General features: G+C 43.5%; 1 protein-coding gene across 1 annotated transcript in view; it reads right to left on the reverse strand.

Annotated features, from left to right (window-relative positions):
• Positions 1-1,118: 1,118 nt before the first annotated feature.
• Positions 1,119-21,749, reverse strand: part of ONECUT1 (one cut homeobox 1) — a 34,008-nt gene continuing 13,377 nt past the window's right edge. Inside the window, exon 2 of the mRNA XM_037501756.2 lies at positions 1,119-1,791. Within this exon, the coding sequence (XP_037357653.1) occupies positions 1,499-1,791 (293 nt within the window). The 3' untranslated portion in view covers positions 1,119-1,498. The remainder of the gene's footprint in view (positions 1,792-21,749) is intronic.

Here is a 21,749-nt window from a genome sequence, read left to right on the forward strand (position 1 = left end):
TTAGAATTATGATTTTTTTTTCTATGTAGTTCCATAAATTCCACCATTTCTCAGATGCATCTGCTGTTTCTATGGATATTCATGCCATAAAACTTCTCAGATTGGTAATAAAATCAGCTTCATTACATTTTTAGTATGCTTACAGATACTGGGTAGTTCATATTAATATTAACATCATTCTGCCTACTTTATTTGTGCCTGTACAGATTTTTAAAAAGGTATTCAGTGTCAAATGCATCAAGCAAATTTAAGTCAAATTAACCTCAGCATGGAGTCCTTTACTTAGTGGTCTTTCGCTAAAAAACATTACTTTGAGCAAATTTTCCAATTTAGTTACCTGCCTTGATTAATTTAGTTTCCTAGTTTACAAATGGGGTCCTACTTCAGAAGCATACCCAGATTTTCTTAGCACTGAACAGATTATGGGATCACGACTATGTGTCTACTTAAGTGACATTTATGGATCCCAAAAGGGAGTGTGCCATCTGGATGTACATGTACTACACTGACCTTTCTGTTATGATACTAATTGCTTCCCTGAAGCTACATTCTTTCTTGCCAGTTCTGAAAACTAATATTTCAAATGCTTCAAGAGTCATAAATAATAGTCATGATTCCATGTGGCATGTGTGTTACAGCTAGATCAGTTCATATGTATAACTTTACATAGTATCTTGTGTAAAAATAGCTTTGGTTATTAAAATCATTGCAATAAAATACCTGCACTATAATATTGTGTTCTTTGGTACCTAGGTGATTTTTTTTTTTTTAATGAATGGACTCTTGTTTCGTTTCTTAAAAAATATCTGAACATTCCTTAACAAACAAAGAGAATGCACTGGTTTAGGTGTCATTCAAATTTTCTTTGCTGGGTTTGAATCTGCATTTAGGTTGCGGGCCTGGCAGGTTCAAACGCTAGGCTAGACGAGCGAGATCATACTCCTAATCCAATGAACTCAGACAACCCCACACTATGTTGGTTGCACTCTTAGGGCACAACCCTTCCTGAAGACCAGCCCTGCCCAAGTCCCTAACCACTGGTGGTGGTGTGTGTGTGTGCATGTTTCTGTGCGTGCGCGTGTGTGTACACACACACACACACACACGCACCCACACACAGTACTGAGACACTGTACACCTTCTCGGTGCAGTGGAACAGACGAGAAAGTCCAAGTTTAAAGATGTCCACTCAAATCACTATGCTTCAAACCAGTAAACAGCCAAGCACAGCGAGAATGATCATGGATTGATGGTGTGAGATCCAGTGGTGTTTTCCCACTCATAAATTTTCTTGCCAAGTTGTCGCCCCGCTGAAGTGTGTGTCTCCGAACAAAGTCAGAATGCAGGTGAGCTAAGTCTTTGGTTTCTTTGGACTATAAATAACACTTTTTTTTTCTTCAAATATTTCTAAGTATAAACCTGCTATCTTGAGGTCCTGGTCTTTAAAAATTTTTTATTTAAAGCTTTTCCACCGAGGTTTTAGTTCGTGGTTATTCCTTCATGCTTTGGTACAAGTGCTTGATGAAGAAGATGAGTTGCCTGAATTGGAGCTGCCCTCGTCCTGCCATTTGTCCAGACTCCTCCTCCTCGCATTCATGAAGAAGTTGCTGACGGTGCTCAGCTCCAACCCCAGCTGCTGGGAGATGGTGATTTGCAATTCTTTGGATGGACGCTTATTTTCCTTGAATATTGCATGGAGAGTTCGACGCTGGACATCTGTGAACACCAACCTGGGCTTTTTGGGGGTGTTGCCTCTATCCTTCCCATGTTCTTGCTCTTTCCTTTTGCACGCTGCAAAGAAGCACAGAGGATGTTAGAACAAACTACCTGGGAGAATCAGGAGAAAAGCAGAGTCAAGAAAATTTGTGAGCCATTCCTCACTTGCTCTTGGAGTCCTCTTCCCTTACTTCCCCCATCTCCCACTGAGAAGGCCTGCTTTCTCTCTGTTGACTTCTGATTTTGGCACTGTGGTGGGCTGGGAGGGAAGTGTAACAAAAGGAGGGAGAATTAGGAAGAGGTGGAGTTCCGTGACATCTGGGTGTGGGTCCTGGCTTTGACACGCATTTTGTCATCTGCAGAATGTAGAGTTAGGGCTAAACAAGCTCATTGCTTGAATTTTTATATTACCATCTGCAAAAAAGGATATAAAAATACCTATCTTGCCTGGTTGTGCTAAGGAGATATGAAATAATATATGTAGAAGTTTGTGTTAATTGAAGTGCTTTACAAATGCAAAGTCTTATCAGCTGGAAGTGGTTGTAACCCTCAAAGGCTCTGTAATCCACTGCTGGTAGAATACCAGGAGCCTAACTGAGAGTCTAGCAATGAAATAAAAAGGAATTGCATCTGCTCCCCTTCCGATCTTGTTTTATAGGAAACTGGCCATTAAGACAACTCTGCATGGAGTGTGCTACCGTGCCCATCACACCGTCTTCCACTGATGCGTTAGTGGAACCGGGACTTGTAGAAGTTTGAAAATGCTTCCTCACCATCAGGGCTACACCTGCCATGTCAGTCATGTTCACCTCTGGGGTCTCTCTCTGTGCCTCCTTCTTTAGTCTTCATCAACGCCTTGCTCTTGGAGTCCTCTTCTTCCCTTTCTCCATCTCCCACTGCAAAGGCCCATTCCCTGCTCCTGCCTTTTGCTGCTGTATCATAAAGCTGTTTCCTGGTTATTAGAGCTATGCAGGAGCATCACCTGAATAAAGAGCTCAGAATCCCAGAACTTGGGGGTCAGTGTTTCCAAATCTCAGATGTTGTACTCTTTCTGGCTTAGTGTGGCTCACTGGCTTCCACCTTGCCGATAGGCCACAAAGGGCTGCAGAGCTAATAACACTTTCTCTGCATCCCCATCTCTACCATCAATCAATCCTACAGCCATCCCCAAATAACCACAGATGGAGTAAAAGCAGTACTCTGCCTATGCCAGTGCAACTTTGAGGCAGTGTTCCTAGGCCCTGACGCCAATCAGATTGCTGCCCCATGTCCTCCCATGTAGGTGTTCTGGAGCAGCCATTGCTGTCCTCCCATCTGCCTGGCTACATTTTGACATGAGTGCCAATCACAGTGATTGGCAGATGGGCTGCCTACCTGGTGGAGGAGGGTCTACTGTTTTTTTTCTAGCTCCTGAAAACCTCCGTTTGGCTGCCTGCCTCTTGTGTTCTGCTCTCTCTCCTGCCTTGTCATATTCAGATTCTTGATTCCTTGCTAGATGGTTCACCAGCTCTGTCTTGATGCAGCCTTTGGTTCCCAGGTAGCCCTTTCTGCTTCCCTGCTCGATCCTGGACTCCAGAGTTCCCCCAAGATCTTCTGTGCTCATTAGGATAAATTAGCTCAGCAATCAGATCAACTTAAAAAAAAACGGGTGAAAGCTGAAGACACCTCCGGTCTTCGGAGTCCAATCTAGGGGTTCTCCAAATATATGTACAATATTTTGAATATATATACTCCCTGACATGATTTATTTATCAGATATGTACATGGGTTACTATAATATTGCACTATGGACATTTTAAAGTATACATAAAATATAGAAAAATTTTAAGGGTAAAATAATAATAAATACACAGAGAAATTTTCTTCTACATAAGCCTCCACTTGTCCAGGTCCTAGAGTGCATTTACCCCACTCAAGGGGCCATTCAGGCCATCAATGAATATGAGGGGAGACTTAAACCATTAAAGGCAGCTATGTAGGAAGTTGGTCTTACGATACCTTTCATAACATAGCCTGTAGGTGGCTGGTTCACCCCTAGCCCATCATGAAAGGCAGTGTCCACATAATGGGGTACATCTGTTGACTGTCCAGTTCCCTCAGATCTTTGAGCTTTATATACTGAAACAGCTGAGCTTCCCCAAACTCAATCCCTTTCCCCAGGGACCTATAGCCCTCACTGTACAACTAGGTGAAATTCCTGGAAAAGACCTGACTAGCCTGCAGTCAACTATAGGCAGCTTGAGTCAGCCCATATAGGCACAGCTTTATACAACACTGATGCACGTGGCTAATGGATTCATTTCTTCACATTCGAAAAGGAACATGCAGGCTTTGCTCTTAAAATTTTATTGTTATTCTTTTTTAATTGAGGTCACACTGGTTTACAACACTGCATATGATTCAGAGGGAGGGGATCACATCTCTTCAGAAGTCTGTCCCCATACCACACCCACACAGGCTTTGCTCTTGAGGAACTCTGATTAGTGGTCACTAATTGCAAGTATAAAAAAGAGTAGACAGAATATTGGCTGTGCTTGATGATATTGAGATAGGCTCAGAGAGGAGGGGGTGCTCACATTGGGCCCTGAGGGGTAAATAAGAGCTTGCTACCGAGAGTAGGAAACCCTATTCTCAACAGGGGAACAGTGCTGGTGAAGAATTGGGAAGTGTTATTACACTGGTATTAGAGGTACAAAAGTGAAGACAAGGAGGAAAGCTACAGACAGAGTTCTTTACAGGTAGACAGAGATCAGATTTGAATTATCCTGTAGATAAGGAGGACTGAGAGGTTTTGACAAAGGGTGTGATGTCATTAATTCTGGGTTTAGAAAAACTCCTTAAAGTGGAATTGCTGGATCATATGGAAGCTCTATCTTTAGTAGGTCCAGAAATCTCCACACAGCTCTCCATAGTGGTTGGACCAGTTTGCATTCCCACCAACAGTGCAGGAGAGTTCCTTTTTCTCCACATCCTCACCAACATTTGTTGTTGCTAGTTTTTTTAATATGCGCCATTCTCACTGGTGTAAGATGGTATCTCATGGTAGTTTTGATTTGCATTTCCCTGATTGCAAGTGATGTTGAACATATTTACCCAAATGACACAGAAACATTAATTCCAAAGGGCACCTGCATCCCTATGTTTATAGCAGCACTCTTTACAATAGCTAAGCTTTGGAAACAACCCAAAAAAAAGATGACTGGATCAAGAAGATGTGGTACATTATACACAATGGAATATTACTCAGCAATCAAAAAAGATAAACACATGCAGTTTGCAGCAACATGGATGGAGCCGGAAGGGATCATGCTCAGTGAAATAAGCCAGAAAGAAAAAGAAAAATACCAGATGGTCTCACTCATAGCAGGAATTTAGAAAACCTAAATAAGGGACCAGGAAAAAGACTAATTAATACAAAGTAAAAGTCAAAATCAACAAGCAACTATAAACCAGAGACAAACCACGGGGTGGGGGAGGGAAGGGGGGAGAAAGGTCTAGGGTCAAAATAAGAGAGGGTGCAATTGTATGGGGACTATAACCAAAATGAAAATGCACACATTGTGCAAAAATGAAAAAAGATGTAAGAATTATATAAAATAAAATATTAAAAAAAAACCACAACAGAAGAAAAAAAAAGAAAAGAAAAGAAAAGCTCCTTGGGTTGTGTTGTGGACTGGAAAGCACCAAGATTCGGGACAGGATGCTGTGGTTAATGTGAACCCCTCAGGATAAGGCACTCATTCCTTCAGCTGCTGCTGTGGCTGAAGGCACTCAGCTGAGGCCTGTTTTGGGAACTGCCCTTGGCCAAAAGTTATGCTACCCTGGAAAATGGGGTGGGGAGGCTGCCCATATCCAGTGGGGGTTGAGGGGATTACGGAATGGGGGTGTGGAGGATGGAGGTTATGCATCCAGTTGGGACAACTCTGAAGGTTCCTCCAGTGCCAGAGTACCCAAGGGACTGGGTGAGGCTATGCTTGCAACTACACCAAAATTCAGCTTCTTTATCCTCCTGATCTTATTTCCTCCACTCCCCCTACTAGAGATTATTTTCCATAGCATTCTCTGATAACCTTCTAGCAAGCAAGTCTCAGAAATTCCAGTTTCTGTTTCTCAGAATGTCTGAACTGTAATTAGGACCCCATTTTGGACAAAGGCAGTGGAAGATGAAGAGGAAGCAAATTCAAGAGCTCCTTGAAGGTAGAATCAAGAGGATTTCATGACATGGTGGCTGGGAGGGTGGAGTTCAAATATCTCTCAGGTTTCTGGGTAGATGGTGGCAATGAAACCACTAGCGAATGCAGATGGACAGAAGAGTTTTATGAGGGTAGTAATCACTTCCATGGGGGGACAAACTGCATTTGAAGAGCTTATAGGACATTCTGTTAGAGATCGCCAGTAGATGGCTGTCCAGCACATAGCAGGATATATGAGGTGGGGAGCTTAGGAGAGCGCTCTGGGCTAGAAATAAAGAGTAGGAATTCACTCCAGACCTACATGGTAAATTACATTACACAGAACACTTGAAAAGTGAATAACTGGTATAGGGTGCAGGATTAGCTTACTTGTCTCTCAAAAGGCAAAGTCAAGGGAAATCACAGAGATATCCATTTTGTGTCTAATCAGGATGGATGTTTGACTGACTTCAATTTCAGTATCTGATAGGACTGAGTGGGTAGAAGTGCCCCCAAGCTAGTATTTTCTAAATGGTCTCAGGCAAATGATAAGATCTCCAACAGGGGTTCCTTGAAAGTATAGTTTGCAGAATAGTAAGTCTGAAGAAGAAGAAACCAAGAAAAATATCCCATTTACAACTGTATTCCCCCAAAATTAAATACCTGGGAATAAACCTAACAAAGGAGGTAAAAGACCTATACAAAGAAAATCACAAAACATTGTTAAAAGAAAATAGAAGAAGACACAAAGAAATGGAAAGACATTCCCTGCTCATGGATTGAAAGAATTAACATTATCAAATAGCCTTCCTACCAAAAGCAATTTACAAATTCAATGCACTTCCAATTAAAAATCTCAAATGGCATTCATCAGAGAAATAGAACAAATGTTGAAATTCATATGGAATCACAAAAAACCTTGAATAGCCAAAGCTTTCCTGACTAAAAAGAGGAAGAATGGAAGTTTTACACACACAGACTTCAAAACATATTACAAAGCCTTAATAATAATATAAAAAAGCATGGTACTGGAACAAAAACAAAACAAACAAAAGATGAAACTTGCAGGCAAGTTTCAGAATTGAATTGAAAACCCACAAATAGAGGCACACATATATGGCCAACTAATCTATGACAAAGGACATGCACTGGAACAAGGACAGTCTCTTCAGTAAATGCTGCTGGGAAAACTGGACTGTTATGTGCAAAAGAAGGAAATTAGATTACTACCTCACACCATACACAAAAACCAACCCAAAATGCATAAAAGACTTGATTGTAAGACCTAAAACTATAAAATATATAGCAGAAAACATAGACAAAACACTCCATGTAATATATTTCAGAAACATCTTTGAGGACTCATCCCCAGAAGCAAAGAAAATGAAGGACAGGATAATCAGCTGGGAATACATCAAATTAAAAAGCTTCTGTACAGCAAAAGAGACAATAACCAAAAGGAAGAGACACCCTACAGATTGGGAGAAAATACTTGTACAACATACAAATCATAAGGGACTGATATCAAAGATCTACAAAGAGCTTACATGACTCAGCAAAAACAAAGCAAACAACCCAGTCAAAAAATGGGCAGAAGAACCAAAAAGACACTTCTCCAAATAAGAAATGCAAAAGGCCAATAGGCATATGAAAAATGCTCAACATCACTTATAATTACGGAAATGCAAATCAAAATCACAATGAGATATCACCTCACACCAGTGAAAATGACATATATTAAAAAACTGGCAGCAACAAATGGTGGTGAGATTATGGAGAAAAAAGAACACTTTTACACTACTGGTGGGAATGCAAACTGGTCCAACCACTATGAAAAGCTGTGCAGAGAACCCTCAAATTACTAAAAATGGAGCTATCATATGACCCAGCAATTCCACTCCTAGGAATCTACCCAAAGAAGACAAAAACATTAATTCAAAAGGAAATCTGCACCCCTATGCTTACTATAGCATTATTTACAATAAATAAGATACAGAAACAACCTAAATGCCCCAAAACAGATGACTGCATCAAGAAGATGCGATATATATATATACACAATGGAATATTATCCAGCAATCAAAAAAGACTGCTCATGGCAGTCTCAGCAACATGGATGGAGCTGGAAGGGATTATGGTCATTGAAATAAGTCAGAAGGAAAAAGAAAAATTTTGGATGATTTCACTTATAGGAGGACTATAGGAAAACTGAACAAAGGGTCAAAACAAAACAAAACAAAACAAAACAAAACAAAAAACAAAACACCTTGCAGGCAAAACTATAGATCTGAGGCATACATCAGGGGAGGAGAGAGTAGGGTCAAAACAGGGGAGGGAAGAGCATAAGGGACTAAGGTGATAGTTCTCAACTGATATTGTGGTGGGAGATTTATAGGAGAGAAATCAAATATTGTACAAAAATGAATAATGATGTAAGAAAATAAAACGATTTAATGAAAATATATAATAAAATGAGGTAATATAAAGAACATAAAAAACAAAAGCAATAAAAATTTAAAAAATGTATGGTTTGCAGATCAAGTAAATGAATAAACTTCCTATATGTAGCCATCTCCTCAAAATTTATGACATGTGCTATCACATATGTTTCCCAAATAAACAAACTTCAGAACCCTTTTTGGTGAGGACTGTCTGTTAATGTCTCATACAATACTGATGTTGGGGAAACAGTTTGGAAAGCGTCTGCTCCAAGGTCTCAAGCATGGCAGATGTCAGAAAGTCAGAGTCAGGGTATAAGATTCCCCTGGAGTTGGGAGCCTAGCTGACTTGTGTGTCCACAGGGCACGCTGGCAGAGCACGCTGGCACGCTGGCTATCAGGGGTACTGGGTACCAGAGGGAGGGGTCTGTGACTAAGTGCCTGTGGCTGTATCTGGAGAAGACTCTGGCAGAAGTTGGAGTTGCTCAATAAGAAAGTAGAGACATTAGTAGAATGGAGAGGGCACTAAAGCTTATAGTGTGTCATTGGGTGACTTCAACAAGGAGGCTAGGAGGAGTGACCACAGAGGTAAAATCATACTGATAAAAGCTGGGATGGTAGAATTACAGTTGTGAGACCTGCTAAGAGAATATGAATGAGGACGATGCTTTGGAATTTCCACAGATTATCCTGTAGGGCAGAGATTCCCTACTAAAAGAAAGAAAACTGCCAAATGGAGGTTGTGACTGGTCACACAACCGTGCAAGGTAGAGAGAAAATGAGGGAGTAGGCATGGGGACTGACAAGAGGTAGTGCTGTTTGTGGAACAGCAATGCATGTGTTTTATGTGAAAGTGTACTTTTTGTGTGGGTGTACAGCTCCCAGTAAAAATAGAGAAGTATTTCTGATAGAAATGGATTACAGGAAGAGGATTCATGTGGTTCCTGAAAGCCAGTATGGAAGAAGGACAATTGTCATGAGTCAATTCTATGAAGGTGGGCATGCAGATCTATTTCCAGGATGCAGTGGCAAAGCGTGGTGGGGGTTGTCTCAGGCAGGCAACTTTGATCTTCTCCAAGGCTGCAGTCATTGCAGCAAGTACCATGTGGGAGGTAGAAGTGAGTGTGGAAGATGATAAGGGGTAGAACATGACTAAATAAAAGAGTAAAAGACATTAATAAAAGACAAGAATATTAAAGAACAAAAGACCAGGGGCCTCCCTGGTGGCACAAGGGGTTAAGTGTCAGCACTATGAAGCAATCCTGCAGCTAATGCAGCATGAGTTCCATCCCCAGCCAGGGAAGTGACCCACATGGTGCAGCAGACCATTCCTGTCTCACCTGCTGCTCCCCTTTGCAGTATATTTCATTCGGTCTGCCTGTTCTGCTCCCCACTTTGTCTCTGGTGAATCCTCTCACCCCCCACATCTCTGGCTTGTACCTCAATTCTTATATGCATAAATAATTTTTTTTTAAAAAGAACATACTTTATAAAATATGGTATAAAGTAACACCCTAGAATAAGCTGTCAATCAAGCATTTGAGTATCAACTTTATCCATTTTCCTGATTTAATGACACAGAGGATTTTACAACATCTGAAGTACTGATGGAGCTATGCAAAAGTCTGCCAAGAATTTGTCAGAGAATAGGCAGGCACAGGCATAATGGCCTGGGAGACATCTCATAAAGGTAGATGAATTTATAATGCAACTTCATAGATAAGCCTAGGCTCTGATAACAGAAGCTCAAGAGCTAGCTCTGTGGCCACTGGTAACTTTTTGGCAAGTATGTCACCTTCTTTGAGCCTTAGTTTACCCAGTTGCAAAAGAGAGAACAATGGCTTTCTCCCCTTATGGCACTGTAGTAGCATCAAGCAAGATAATAATGCAAGTTGAAGTGATTGTTACAACCATAAATCCTTAAGGAGCGTTCTAAATGTTTGCAAATTGATTTTCTGATCCTTTCCTCACTGTATTTGCATAACAGGCTTGAATCTTTGCTCTGCATGTAGTCTGTGTCAAGGAATGCACTGCTGCGGGGCCTCTCCAGGTTTTCAAAGCCTATTACTCCCTCAGTTAAAACATTTCCAAGGTAACCTTTCTTTGTCTTTTGGAATGCAGTGCCACTATGCCAATTTTCTTATTCTATCTCCCCCACTCTTTCTTTACAGCTCCTCAAAGAGTAGATAATGGTGAGAGTAGATAATGGCTGTGCGGGCATCTCAGTCAGTCCTGCAAATAATCCCAATCCATGTTCATCTGAATGAAGGTGATAAAACATAAACTCACATGCCTCACAGTTGTTAAACTTTAGGGATTAAATCAATAACAATAACTACAATAACTACTACCACAGACCCTGCGAACACTTTAAGCATTTGCCCTCCTAGATCTCTGAGTCATTAAACAATCGATACTTTAATGCTTATTAAATTTCTACTTATTCATTAAAATCATAGGAAAATGTCTTTAACATGCTTCCTTCTTGGCATATTTGTCCCAGAGTTGGCTGCTCCACCAAGACCGACTTGTGGACCAGAACAGGCTGTCTTCTTGGGGCCAGTGTGCATTTCAACGTGCACATACTGGAAGTGAGCTGAGGGTCCAGGGGAAATATGTGTTCTCTATATTCCTGGCCGATGAGGGAGGAAGGTTATGCAGAAAAAATTGCCCTGGCTGTCAGAAGTTTCAGGCTTTGCTTCTGGCTCTGTTGTTAGTTAATTAGTTGAATGATGGTTTTAAATCCCTTAACCATGCTGCGTTCAGTTTCCTTCACTGTGTGGTGAAGGGACTGGACTAACCTTACAGAACCTTCTAGGTACAGCGCCTGCACTTGCTGCGTGTGAATAGCTTTCACCATCACTCCAGGGGGAAGCAGCGGGCGGGATACACCTTGTCTAGGGCTATTGCTTTCTTTCTTTTTTTCTTTTTTTTTTTTAAAGATTTATTTATACAAGCACTAGGTACAGTCAGAAGCACGGGAGGGTGAGAGAATTCACCAGAGCCAGAGCGGGGAGCAGAATAGACAGACTGAACACTGCTGAGGGGAACACTGCTGAGGGGAGCAGTGGGCGGCAGGAGAGGTCTGCGTGCCATGTGGGACCATTGCGGGTGGCCAGGGATCGAACCAGCGCTGCAGAGGCTGTGGGCAGCTTTGCAGCCCAGCACTCAACCCCTGCGCCACCTGGGAGGCCCTAGGACTATTGCTTTCTGTGTAATAAAAGGTATCCAGAGAAGCATGAAGGTTGAATTGTTTACTCCAGGGCAACCCCTCCACAGCAGGGCAACCCCTCCAGCCACCATCTCCTGCTCACACTTGCAGGAGAAGGCCATAGGGGCAGAGCACCTTCGGGTGAAGTCGGAAAGGGAACAAGATGTGACTTTAGTAAGGGATATTATCAGGTCTTGAAGGTTAGAAGACTGGACCTTATAAAAGGAATTATTCTTGGGTATAATTTTATTTTATTTTTTTTTTTTAAGATTTATTTATTTACACAAGCACTGGGGACAGTCAGAAGCGCGGGAGGGTGAGAGAATTCACCAGAGCCAGAGCGGGGAGCAGAGCAGGCAGAAGGACCGAAGGACACTGCTGAGGGGAGCAGCGGGCGGCAGGAGAGGTCTGCGCGCCATGTGGGACCCTCCTCCGGTGGCCGGGGAGCAGCCGGGGATCGAACTGGCTTCGGCAGAGGCCGCGGGCAGCTTCGCAACCCAGCGCTCAACTGCTGAGCCACCGGGGAGGCCCTCTTGGGTATAATTTTAAAGGACTTTTAGAACATTCTAACTGATCTTAGTTATACTAAGGATGAATAAGGAGAAGTATTTTTTGAGGGCGTGGTGGATGCACATATAGACAAGTGAAAACCAGGGATGGGCACACTTTAGGGACTATGGTATCAGATGGAGCCAAAAGAATGGTAAACGCTGTCTGTGTCTGTCACTTTAGAGGCATTATTTTAATTCTGGCAACAGCTCTGTGAGGTATCACTTTGAACACACTGAAGGAAATGTAGAAATTGCACCTGGGAGAGGATAGTTCTAATCTGAAAATCTGATGGAAGACCCTAGAGAGGCAGGGTAAGAGGACCAAGGGCCCCTTGGGAGAAACCAGGCCAGGGAATTTCAAATCAAATTATTTGGGAGTCAGAATCCAATGGACTGAGGAAGAAGACTTTATATATACAGCTGCCCCATTCAAACGTGGCTTATACCCTGTGAGTTCTTACACTATGGCCAAGTATTTTCTTCCTCCAAACAACTGCCTGAACATAGCAGTCCTAATATTGCAGAGGAGGTGGGCCAGAGAGAAGCACAGGGGAAGACTGAGCTATTGAGGGCATCGTGAAACTGCCTTTGACACCTGAAGGCAGTGTGGCATTTCAAAGGGGCCTGCTGAGAGTCTGTCTTAACCCTCAAGGCAAATTCCCGTACAACGTACTGGGTCAAGCACCCTTGAGCAGATGAGCCTGTGATGTCTCAGGTCACACTGGGGAGATCCAGCCTGGGGTCCAAGGAGGAAGGTCCAGATAGCAGCTAAGGCTTTAGCTTCTTTGCTGCTCCAGTGTCTCCAAGAACATGTGGGTTGCAGTGTAAAGGTAAAAGCACACCCTGAAATTTGACCCAGTTCCTGATGGGTTTGACAGGGATATCCTAACATACTCTGCTTAGGAGAGCTCCGGGCTTCTGGAGTAGGGAAGAAAGGATGAAAAAGCAGTAGGGCCAGAACTGGTAAATCCACAGGGACAGAAAGTAGGCTGTTGGTTATTATGGCTTAGTGGTGTGGAGGGGGTGGTAGTGACTGCTAATGGGTATAACTGTTCTAAAAATTGATGGGAGTGATTGTAGTAAAGACCATTGAATTATTTAGTATTAATGAATTGTATGGTATGTAAATTATGTCTCAATAAAAGTATTTAGGAACGCAGTAGCTGAGCAGGCATGTAGTGAGCCTTTACCAGCCACTGAGAGGGAACTTCCTCTGGACTACGGCAGGACAAGAAGGGGTTGGCTGTTCATGTCTCCTGGCCCCCAAAGATCCTCACTTGGCTGCCAAAGTTGTTTCTCAAAATAAACTCTACAAAACAATACATGTGGAGAAACAAGCATGGAAATCAAATCTTTCAGTAAACAAGACAGGGGTCGGGAGAGGTGGAGCGGGGAACTTAGAAGTGAGTGTGGCAGGCCATTTCACAGGCCAGCACCCACAGGAAGAGCAGGGCCAGCGGGCTGGCAGCCACAGCTTCAGGATTAGAGCTCAGACTCCAGGAGGCCCTGTCATAATGCCTTCTGCTTTGCCCGGAGTTATCTTGACACTATATATATATATTTATAAGCTAGGCCCCTGGTCATTTTGGGAATAAGAGAACTGTGAAGTGGCAAATTGAGAAGGTACAGCACTATGTAAAATTTGCAGTGACTCCAGTGAATCTAACTACGGAGGGCATGGGCAGCCTTTGCACGAGAAGCGAGGGCCTACATAGATCATCTGGAAACTGTGAGGCCCAGCAGAGGGAGGCAGAGTCAATTCAACATGCTGAACACAAGCTACCTTTGTGTCTGTGAATTTGTGAGGAGCCAGAGCAACCATGGAAGCTTCTGGACATGAACATGAGAGGCCTAATAAAAAAAGGAAAGAGCAGACATTCCTAGTCAGGAATGATCACTGTCACTCAGCCCTGCATCTGCTTTATGGTGCTTCCAACACTTCCAACAATGTCAGAGAGGCTAGGTGACTTGCCTATGGTCAGCAGGCACTCCTCCAACTCTACCATGCCCTGGAGGCAGATGTCAGCATGCTGGATACAGCACATCAGGAAAACTTTCCTGGGGATTGATAAAACAGAGCCAGAAGCAGGTGGTGAAGGGGAGCCCAGGGAACCCACAGCCCAGGTGAGCAGAACAGGAGCATTTCTTTGGTGTCAGGTATGGTGGAAAGGGCTGCAGTTGACCCATCCAGGAGAGTGGGCCACAAGGTAGCTGAGATGGGGTGAGTCTGGGAAGCAGAAGGGACAGTACACCCATGTTGGTCTGAAAGAGGGGCTGGAGTGAGTCCAGTTTCAGTGGGGATGAAGGGGAGCATGGGATAGTGGTCTCTGTGTGGATAACAGCTTTTATTTTTTTAAAAGATTTATTTATTTACGCATACAAGAACTGGGCTACAGGCCAGAGGTGTGTGTGGGGTGAGAGGATTCACCAGAGACAGATTGGGAAACAGAACAGGCAGACTGACTGAAATACACTGCTGAGGGGAGCAGTGGGTGAGACAGGAGAGGTCTGCTGTGCCATGTGGGTAGCTCCCTGCCCAGGTATCGAACTCATGCTGCAGTGGCTGCAGACAGTTTCACAGTGCTGTGATTAACCCCTTGCACCACCAGGGAGGCCCAGATAACAGCTTTGATAAGATGCTAGAGGAAACTGAGCTGACCCACATGGAAAAGAAAATGTAGGATAGTTGGGCCTCAGCTGAATACAGGAGAGGTCTGCTTCATCAAATCCTGGATAGAAAAGCCACCCAAACCTCTCATTGCTTCACCTTGTTTGTTTTATTAACAGAGCTATCCAGGACAGAGACCCACCTTTCCATGCACCTGCTGCCTGGAGTCCTCATGGAATAAGTATATAAGGTATTTCCATCAGCCTCTCTTCTCTAGGAAAACCTCCCGAGCTCAGCCCAGGGAGCTGGAGCTACTGGACTTTGTGATCTAAGGAGGGCTGAGGCTGCCTGGCCTGGATCAGCTGAAATGTGTAGCTGCTACCCCTGTGTTTGACGCTACACATGTAACTTCAACAACTACCACTGGTAGATGCTATTATCTTTCACTCCAAATGGAGGCTCAGAGGTGAGACTACCCCAAGTCGTTCCAACAGTAAATGTTAGAGGTGAAATTTGAGCAGGAGTGTGTGTGTGTGTGTGTGTGTGTGTGTGTGTGTGTGCCCCCTAATTCCTTAGGCACAGTTGGGGAGAAATCATAGAATTATACCATGACCTCTAGTTTTGTTGTTCTCCCCACAAATTTTGTCTTCTTTCTTATGTTCTATTTTCTCTCTGGCACAGGTTGAACCTGAGATGGGAAGATGAGCTGGGAACCCTCATTGGATGAATACATTTTTAATCCCCTTTGATACTTGCACAGTTTCCTCAGCAAAGCCTCAAGCTTTTTGATACTGACAGAAAAAGACACCCATTGACTGACCCTCCCTCTGTGGAGCTCTTTCCTAACTCTGCAGCTTGCAAGGGGATAGAGGAGAAATTGCTGCCTTGCAACAGTCCGCCTGGTCCATAACAAAAGGTAATAGGGCTTTTTTTCCCTAAAAGGTTGGTTAGGGAATTCTGATATTTAAATTCCTAAACTTTTCAACATGTTTGTCCATTGGGGTCTTATTCCATTGGTATTCTTCATCTTAAAGAGTCCCTCATTAGTTTGGATTTCAGTAATTGATAATATATGACACTGATGCCCCAGTTATGCTGTTGATTGCACAAAAACAGTTAAGACAAATGGCAGACACGATGTTCATCATGCATTGTTTTCTCAGATAAAGCCTGTAGTGAATTGTCCTAATTTATAGATCCATTTCTTTAATTAATAGTCATACTTCAACTATGTAATATTCACAGCAATTGACAGTTATGAAATGGAATTCTTCTCAAATAACCTAGAGTTTTACTTCTCATTATAAGTCATCAAACATTTTCCAGCATTAATTTCAAATTAGTGGTTTGCTTTGTTTGCATTTCTCCACAGCCATCTAGGAAATGAAATGATAAATGCTATTCTCCTGGTGACATGTACCATACAACTAAGTCTCACAAGGGGATCTCAAAAGCTCAAGAGGAAAGCCATTGATGGCTGCTTCACCATGATATTCAAGGACCTTAACAATCTGACTCCAACTACCTTTCTCATCTTGCCCACTGCCCACCCACTGCCCCTCACTCCTGCCACACTGCTCAGCAGTCAGTCCTAAACACATTATGAATTTTCGTGCCTCCACACCTTTGCTCAAGCTGTTCCCTCACCTAGAACATTTTTCTTTCTCTTTTTCCCCACCATACAAAAAGTTCTCCATGTAATCAAGACCAAGTTCAAGCATCTCATTTCCTGCCAGGCCTTCTCAATCCACTTCTCATCCAGGGAGAACTCCAGAGAGCTCCCTGGATAAGTAGTTCTTTACCACCCATCTTTCTCACTAGTCCATGAGTTGCACGGGCACTGCAGATTACTTCTTTAGCAAGTTCAGCTTCCTAGATGGGTAAGTTGGACATGGCTAGAGAAACAGAAAATGGAGACTCCCAAGACATGAGTCTTTATCTTCAAAGAGTTGTACACAAAATAAAAACACATGCAATCTCCTTAATTCTTGTACTAGATAATTATTTTGAAGTAGGTTAGGAGACTGTGCACGATATTCCTGAATTGTCGCTGAGAAGTCAGTGAAAGGCAGACTGAGCCCCTGATGAAGGAATATATTGCCACCTCTCCTATGATTGATTTAGAAGGTGATTCAGGGTCAGCAGCTAGGACGCTGAAGTAACAGAGCAGAAGAGCAGAAAGTACAGATGGCCTGAATTTGGGACAGGGCCGGAAATGAGCTGGAATTGGGACAACCCAGATGAGGTGCTCAGGGTACACTGAGTGCCAGAGGGGACTGCCTGTATCTCTGTCTGTATCTGTCCTTGCTAAGTCTGGATGCTGACTGGTCCACGTGTGCCTCGATCAAATACTGAGTCAATAAGGATCTGATTTGTGGATAATGTCGGCGAACATCCATACAATGTTTGTGCAATGGAAACCATAACAATGACTGAGATGATCTCAGGGGACTAGTCAGAGAAATTCAAAATCAAGAATGGAGGGCTCAGAATTTATAAATTAATCCTCCCTGGCTGCCTGATTCATCACCATTATGAATGACCCAGTAATTCATGTGTCCTACCCAGACCAGGAAGTTCATGACCAATTGATTGCTTTAGAGGAAGCAAGGGTCACTGATATCCCTCACCCTGGGCAGGCAACAGTACCTAAACAGCAACTTGGAAAAAACCTGCTAAAATGCAAGACCACCCCTGGTTCATCTTTGTATCTGGGTTCAGAATCCATTTTGGAGCTGGCAAGACAACTGGCTTTGGTATGATTTACATACCTTGGATGATGCAAAGAAACATGAACCCAAACATAGACTTGTAAGATATGGCCTGTATGAGAAGAAAAAGTCCTCAAGAAAACAGTGAAAGGAACCCAGGAACAGAATGAATAAAGTCAGGGGGCTACACAGGCCAATGCTGATGCTGGCAAAAAGTGAGCTGCAGATTGGACAAAAGGAGTCAAGACTACAGTGACTTTATCTGTATCTGTGGTGAGTTTGTCAAATTTTATGTCTGGCTATTAGGAAAAAAAAGAATTTATAAATAAAGTGAAACAAAATACTAATTTGTTATTTTTCCTTCTGCAAAAAAGTCATTGAACTTTTTGAGAAATATCTATGACTACTGGTGTCCAGGGTCCATGGGTGAGGTGGTCATTCCTTCTTGTGAGCGTCAGAGCTGGCTCTGAATTCTGCACTGGGGGAGGCTGGAAGACCCTCAGAGGCCCTTAGCCTGGGATATAAGTTGGAATCAATGGAGAAACTTTAGGATCACTGGTTTCTGGGACCCATTTCTACATATCCTGATTTATACATTCTAGCGATGGACTGGATAGGGGATTTCTGAAAGCTCTCCAGGTAATTCTAACACATAGCCACTGTTGAGATCCACTTCTCTAATTCAGTGCTTCTCAAACTCAAATGTGAAAATTTCAGCCATTTAGATATTTTGTTAAGATGAAGATTTGGATTCAACAGCTATGGGTAGTACCTGGGATTCTGTGCATCTGACAAGTTCCCTGGTGATGCCCAGCAGCTGGCCCAGGGCCATACCCTGGGAAGCCAGGTCTAGAGTCCAGGGCAAAACTCTGTGATTTGGGCCAAATAAATCAACATCACCAGGGAGCATGAAGTGGGGGCTTGTTCAAAATACTGTTCCTTCCTGGATTCAATTCTCAGAGAGTGAGACTCACAAATATACATTTAAACACTCTTCTCAGGTAATTAGATGCCAAATAATAAAGTTGGATGGTCACTTGTCAGTATTTCAAAACTTGCCAAGATCAAAAGAATCACCCACATGCTTGTGAAAAATACACACTCACTGAATCAGAATTTTAGAAGAAGCCTGGACATCTGTATTTTTTAGAAGGTGATCCCTCTAACTGCACGTCTAGAAAAGCCTGTTTGGTGGGCTCTTTCAGTGGGGCTGAAATCCTCCTCCATCTCTCCACAGGGAGAGACCATTTTCAAATATCCAGAAGGGTGGTCACCCTGTGCTACTCCTTTTGTTTCACTGCACTGGGTAGCACCTTTTGGGGCATGAAAATATATTTCTAGGAAAGCAATTGTTGATCAAAGAGCAAAAAAAGGAAGCAGGAGACATCCAACTGTTTCCCCTAGAAAGTTATTGTCTGGGAAATGGAAGAGACCCTTGGTTATTTTAAAAGGGAGATGTACACACACACACACACACACACACACACACACACGCACGCATACATATACTCACATGCATGAAAAGCCATAGGTTCTCTCTTAGGTTGCCTCTTGGAAAGGAACTGGGTAATTAGAATAGGGATAGGATGGGAAGAAAACTTGGTTTTCTCTACATACCTTTTATGCTATTTTGAAAAATGATGTGGGCCTCCCTGGTGGCACAGGGGTTAAAGACAGTGCTATTAAGCTATCACAGCCACTGCAGCCCGAGTTCCATCCCTGGCCAGGGAGCAACCCACATGGTGCAGACCTCTCCTACCTCGCCCGTTGCTCCCCTCAGCAATATGTTTCAGTAAATCTGCTCTCCACTCTCTCTGGTGAATCCTCTCACCACCTGTACCTCTGGCTTACACCCCAGTTCTTGTATGCATAAATAAATCTTTAAAAAAAAATGAAAAAAAAATGATGTGCACACACTACATACTAAAAACCAAACATTTATTAATTAAAAACAATCTTTTCATAAATTCAGGGCTCATGGAATAAGCATGAAAATAACTAGATTGGAGAAAATTTTGCTTTCTTATAAGAATATTTTTGACTTGGGAATGTTTAGTTCCTATCCCAAAGGTACTAAAACCAAGCCTTGCCAACACTTGTCTGATCTGAGTTTCTATCTCCTTTCCTGCTGTCTCCACTTATAGACAGAAGGCTTCTGATCTATGGTTACTAAGGATTGCTTTTGTTTCTCTACCAGCAGGAATGAGCTAACCCTTTACAAGGGTCCTTCATGGTGCTTTGTGTGCCCAGTAGCAGACAGCTGGTTGGAATGAGTGCACATCACTGATCACCAACAGCTATGACGTGAACACCACACCCACATCATGGGAACCACATTCTTTACCTCATTAGTATCATGTAAACACAATGTTGCCCTATTAAGTGACACTTTCCAGAGTTGCAGAGACAACCTCTCAAGTCTGCATAGCCTTTTGTAAGAATCAGAATCAGAGAGCCTATCTCTCTTAAGAATAAAGCTGAGGGGCCTCCCCTGGTGGCGCAGCGGTTGAGCGCTGGGCTGCGAAGCTGTCCATGTGGAAGCTGCCCACAGCCTCTGCGGTGCCAGTTCGATCCCCAGCTGCCGGTGAGGGTCCCACATGGAGTGCAGACCACTCCTCCGCCCGCTGCTCCCCTCAGCAGTGTACTTTGGTCCTTCTGCCTGTTCTGTTCCCTGCTCTGACTCTGGTGAATTCTCTCACCCTCCCGCGCTTCTGACTGTACCCAGTGCTTGTATAAATAAATAAATAAATCTTCAAAAAAAAAAAAAAAAACAACAAAGAAACATCTTTAAAGACTCATCACCTAAAGCAGTGATAGTGAAGGCAAAGATAAACACCTGAGATTACATCAAACTGAAAAAAAAAAAAAAAAGAATAAAGCTGAGGGGGCCTCCCTGGCAGTGAAAGGGGTTAAGTCTCAGCAGTTTGAAGTTACTGATAGCCACTGCAGCATGAGTTCAATCCCTGGCCAGGGAGCTACCCACATGGCACAGCAGACCTCTCCTGTCTCACCCGCTGCTCCCCTCAGCAGTGTATTTCAGTAGATCCTCCTGTTCTGCTTCCCACTCTGTCTCTGATGAATCCTCTCACCCCCAATCCCCACCCCCGTACCTCTGGCCTACACCCCAGCTCTTGTATGCATAAATAAATAAAATAAACTTTTAGGAAAAAAAGAATAGGGGCCTCCCCGGTGGTGCAGCGGTTGAGCGCTGGGTTGCGAAGCTGCCCGCAGCCTCTGCAGCGCCGGTTCGATCCCCGGCTGCTCCCTGGCCACCGGAGGGGGGTCCCCACATGGCGCTCAGACCTCTCCTGCCACCCGCTGCTCCCCTCAGCAGTGTACTTTGGTCCTTCTGCCTGCTCTGCTCCCTGCTCTGGCTCTGGTGAATTCTCTCACCCTCCCGCGCTTCTGACTGTACCCAGTGCTTGTATAAATAAATAAATAAATCTTTAAAAAAAAAGAATAAAGCTGAGAATGTGGGCTATTACATGATGAAATATTACAGCTTTATATCCATATAACTTGAGGAATAAGTGTGCATGCAAGTGCCCAGCTATGCAAGCAGAGCCATGGGGACCCGATCCATTTTTGCTCTTCACAATGTCTTCTTCATTTAGAAATCTCTCTTATATTCTGCCACCTGTTTTCTCACCTCTGTTGACAAAAACATACAATCAGACCTCAAAATCTACTATCACTTCTCCTGGCTAGTCCCCGGCTATTGCTCCTTCTGCAATCTCCTACTCAATCTGGCTTTCAAAAGCACAGATCTGACAGCCTCCCTCCATGGGCAACACAATGTCTTTCACCTTCTGCTCTCATAGCCCAGGCCCTCGGCCTGGCAGACATACGAGGTCCTTTCAAACATCCTTTGGGTCTTCTAATTTCCTTTCCTGCTCCCACCAAACTCATCTCTACCTAGATCATAGCATGCATCAGAGACACTGCAAATACATATGTACCTGCACACTTCCTCCTCTGAACTCCCCAGGAGGTGACACATGGCTACTCCCTTGATACCCAGCAGTGGGGCCAGTGATGGGCACAGGGGAGGTGCCCAATCAGTGTTTTGGCAGGTGGAGGACAATGGAGATTTTGCAGGATGTGATATCATCCTTGACGATACTTCTCAGACCTCAGTGTGCACACAATCTCCTGGGGGAATCTTCTCAAGCTGCACATGCAAGCTCTGTATGGGCAGAGAACCTGAGAATCTGCATTTCCAACAAGAACCCAGACAAGGCCACTGCTGCTCTTCTGGAGAAGGCACTTTGAGTAGTAGAGAGCTACAGATTCCTAATAATTTCTCAGATGGAAGAGCATGTGGAAACAATTATTCCTATAG

Source organism: Talpa occidentalis, unplaced genomic scaffold (assembly GCF_014898055.3).
Source record: "Talpa occidentalis isolate TD23 unplaced genomic scaffold, MPIMG_talOcc4v2.1 talOcc4.11, whole genome shotgun sequence".
Taxonomy (NCBI): domain Eukaryota; kingdom Metazoa; phylum Chordata; class Mammalia; order Eulipotyphla; family Talpidae; genus Talpa; species Talpa occidentalis.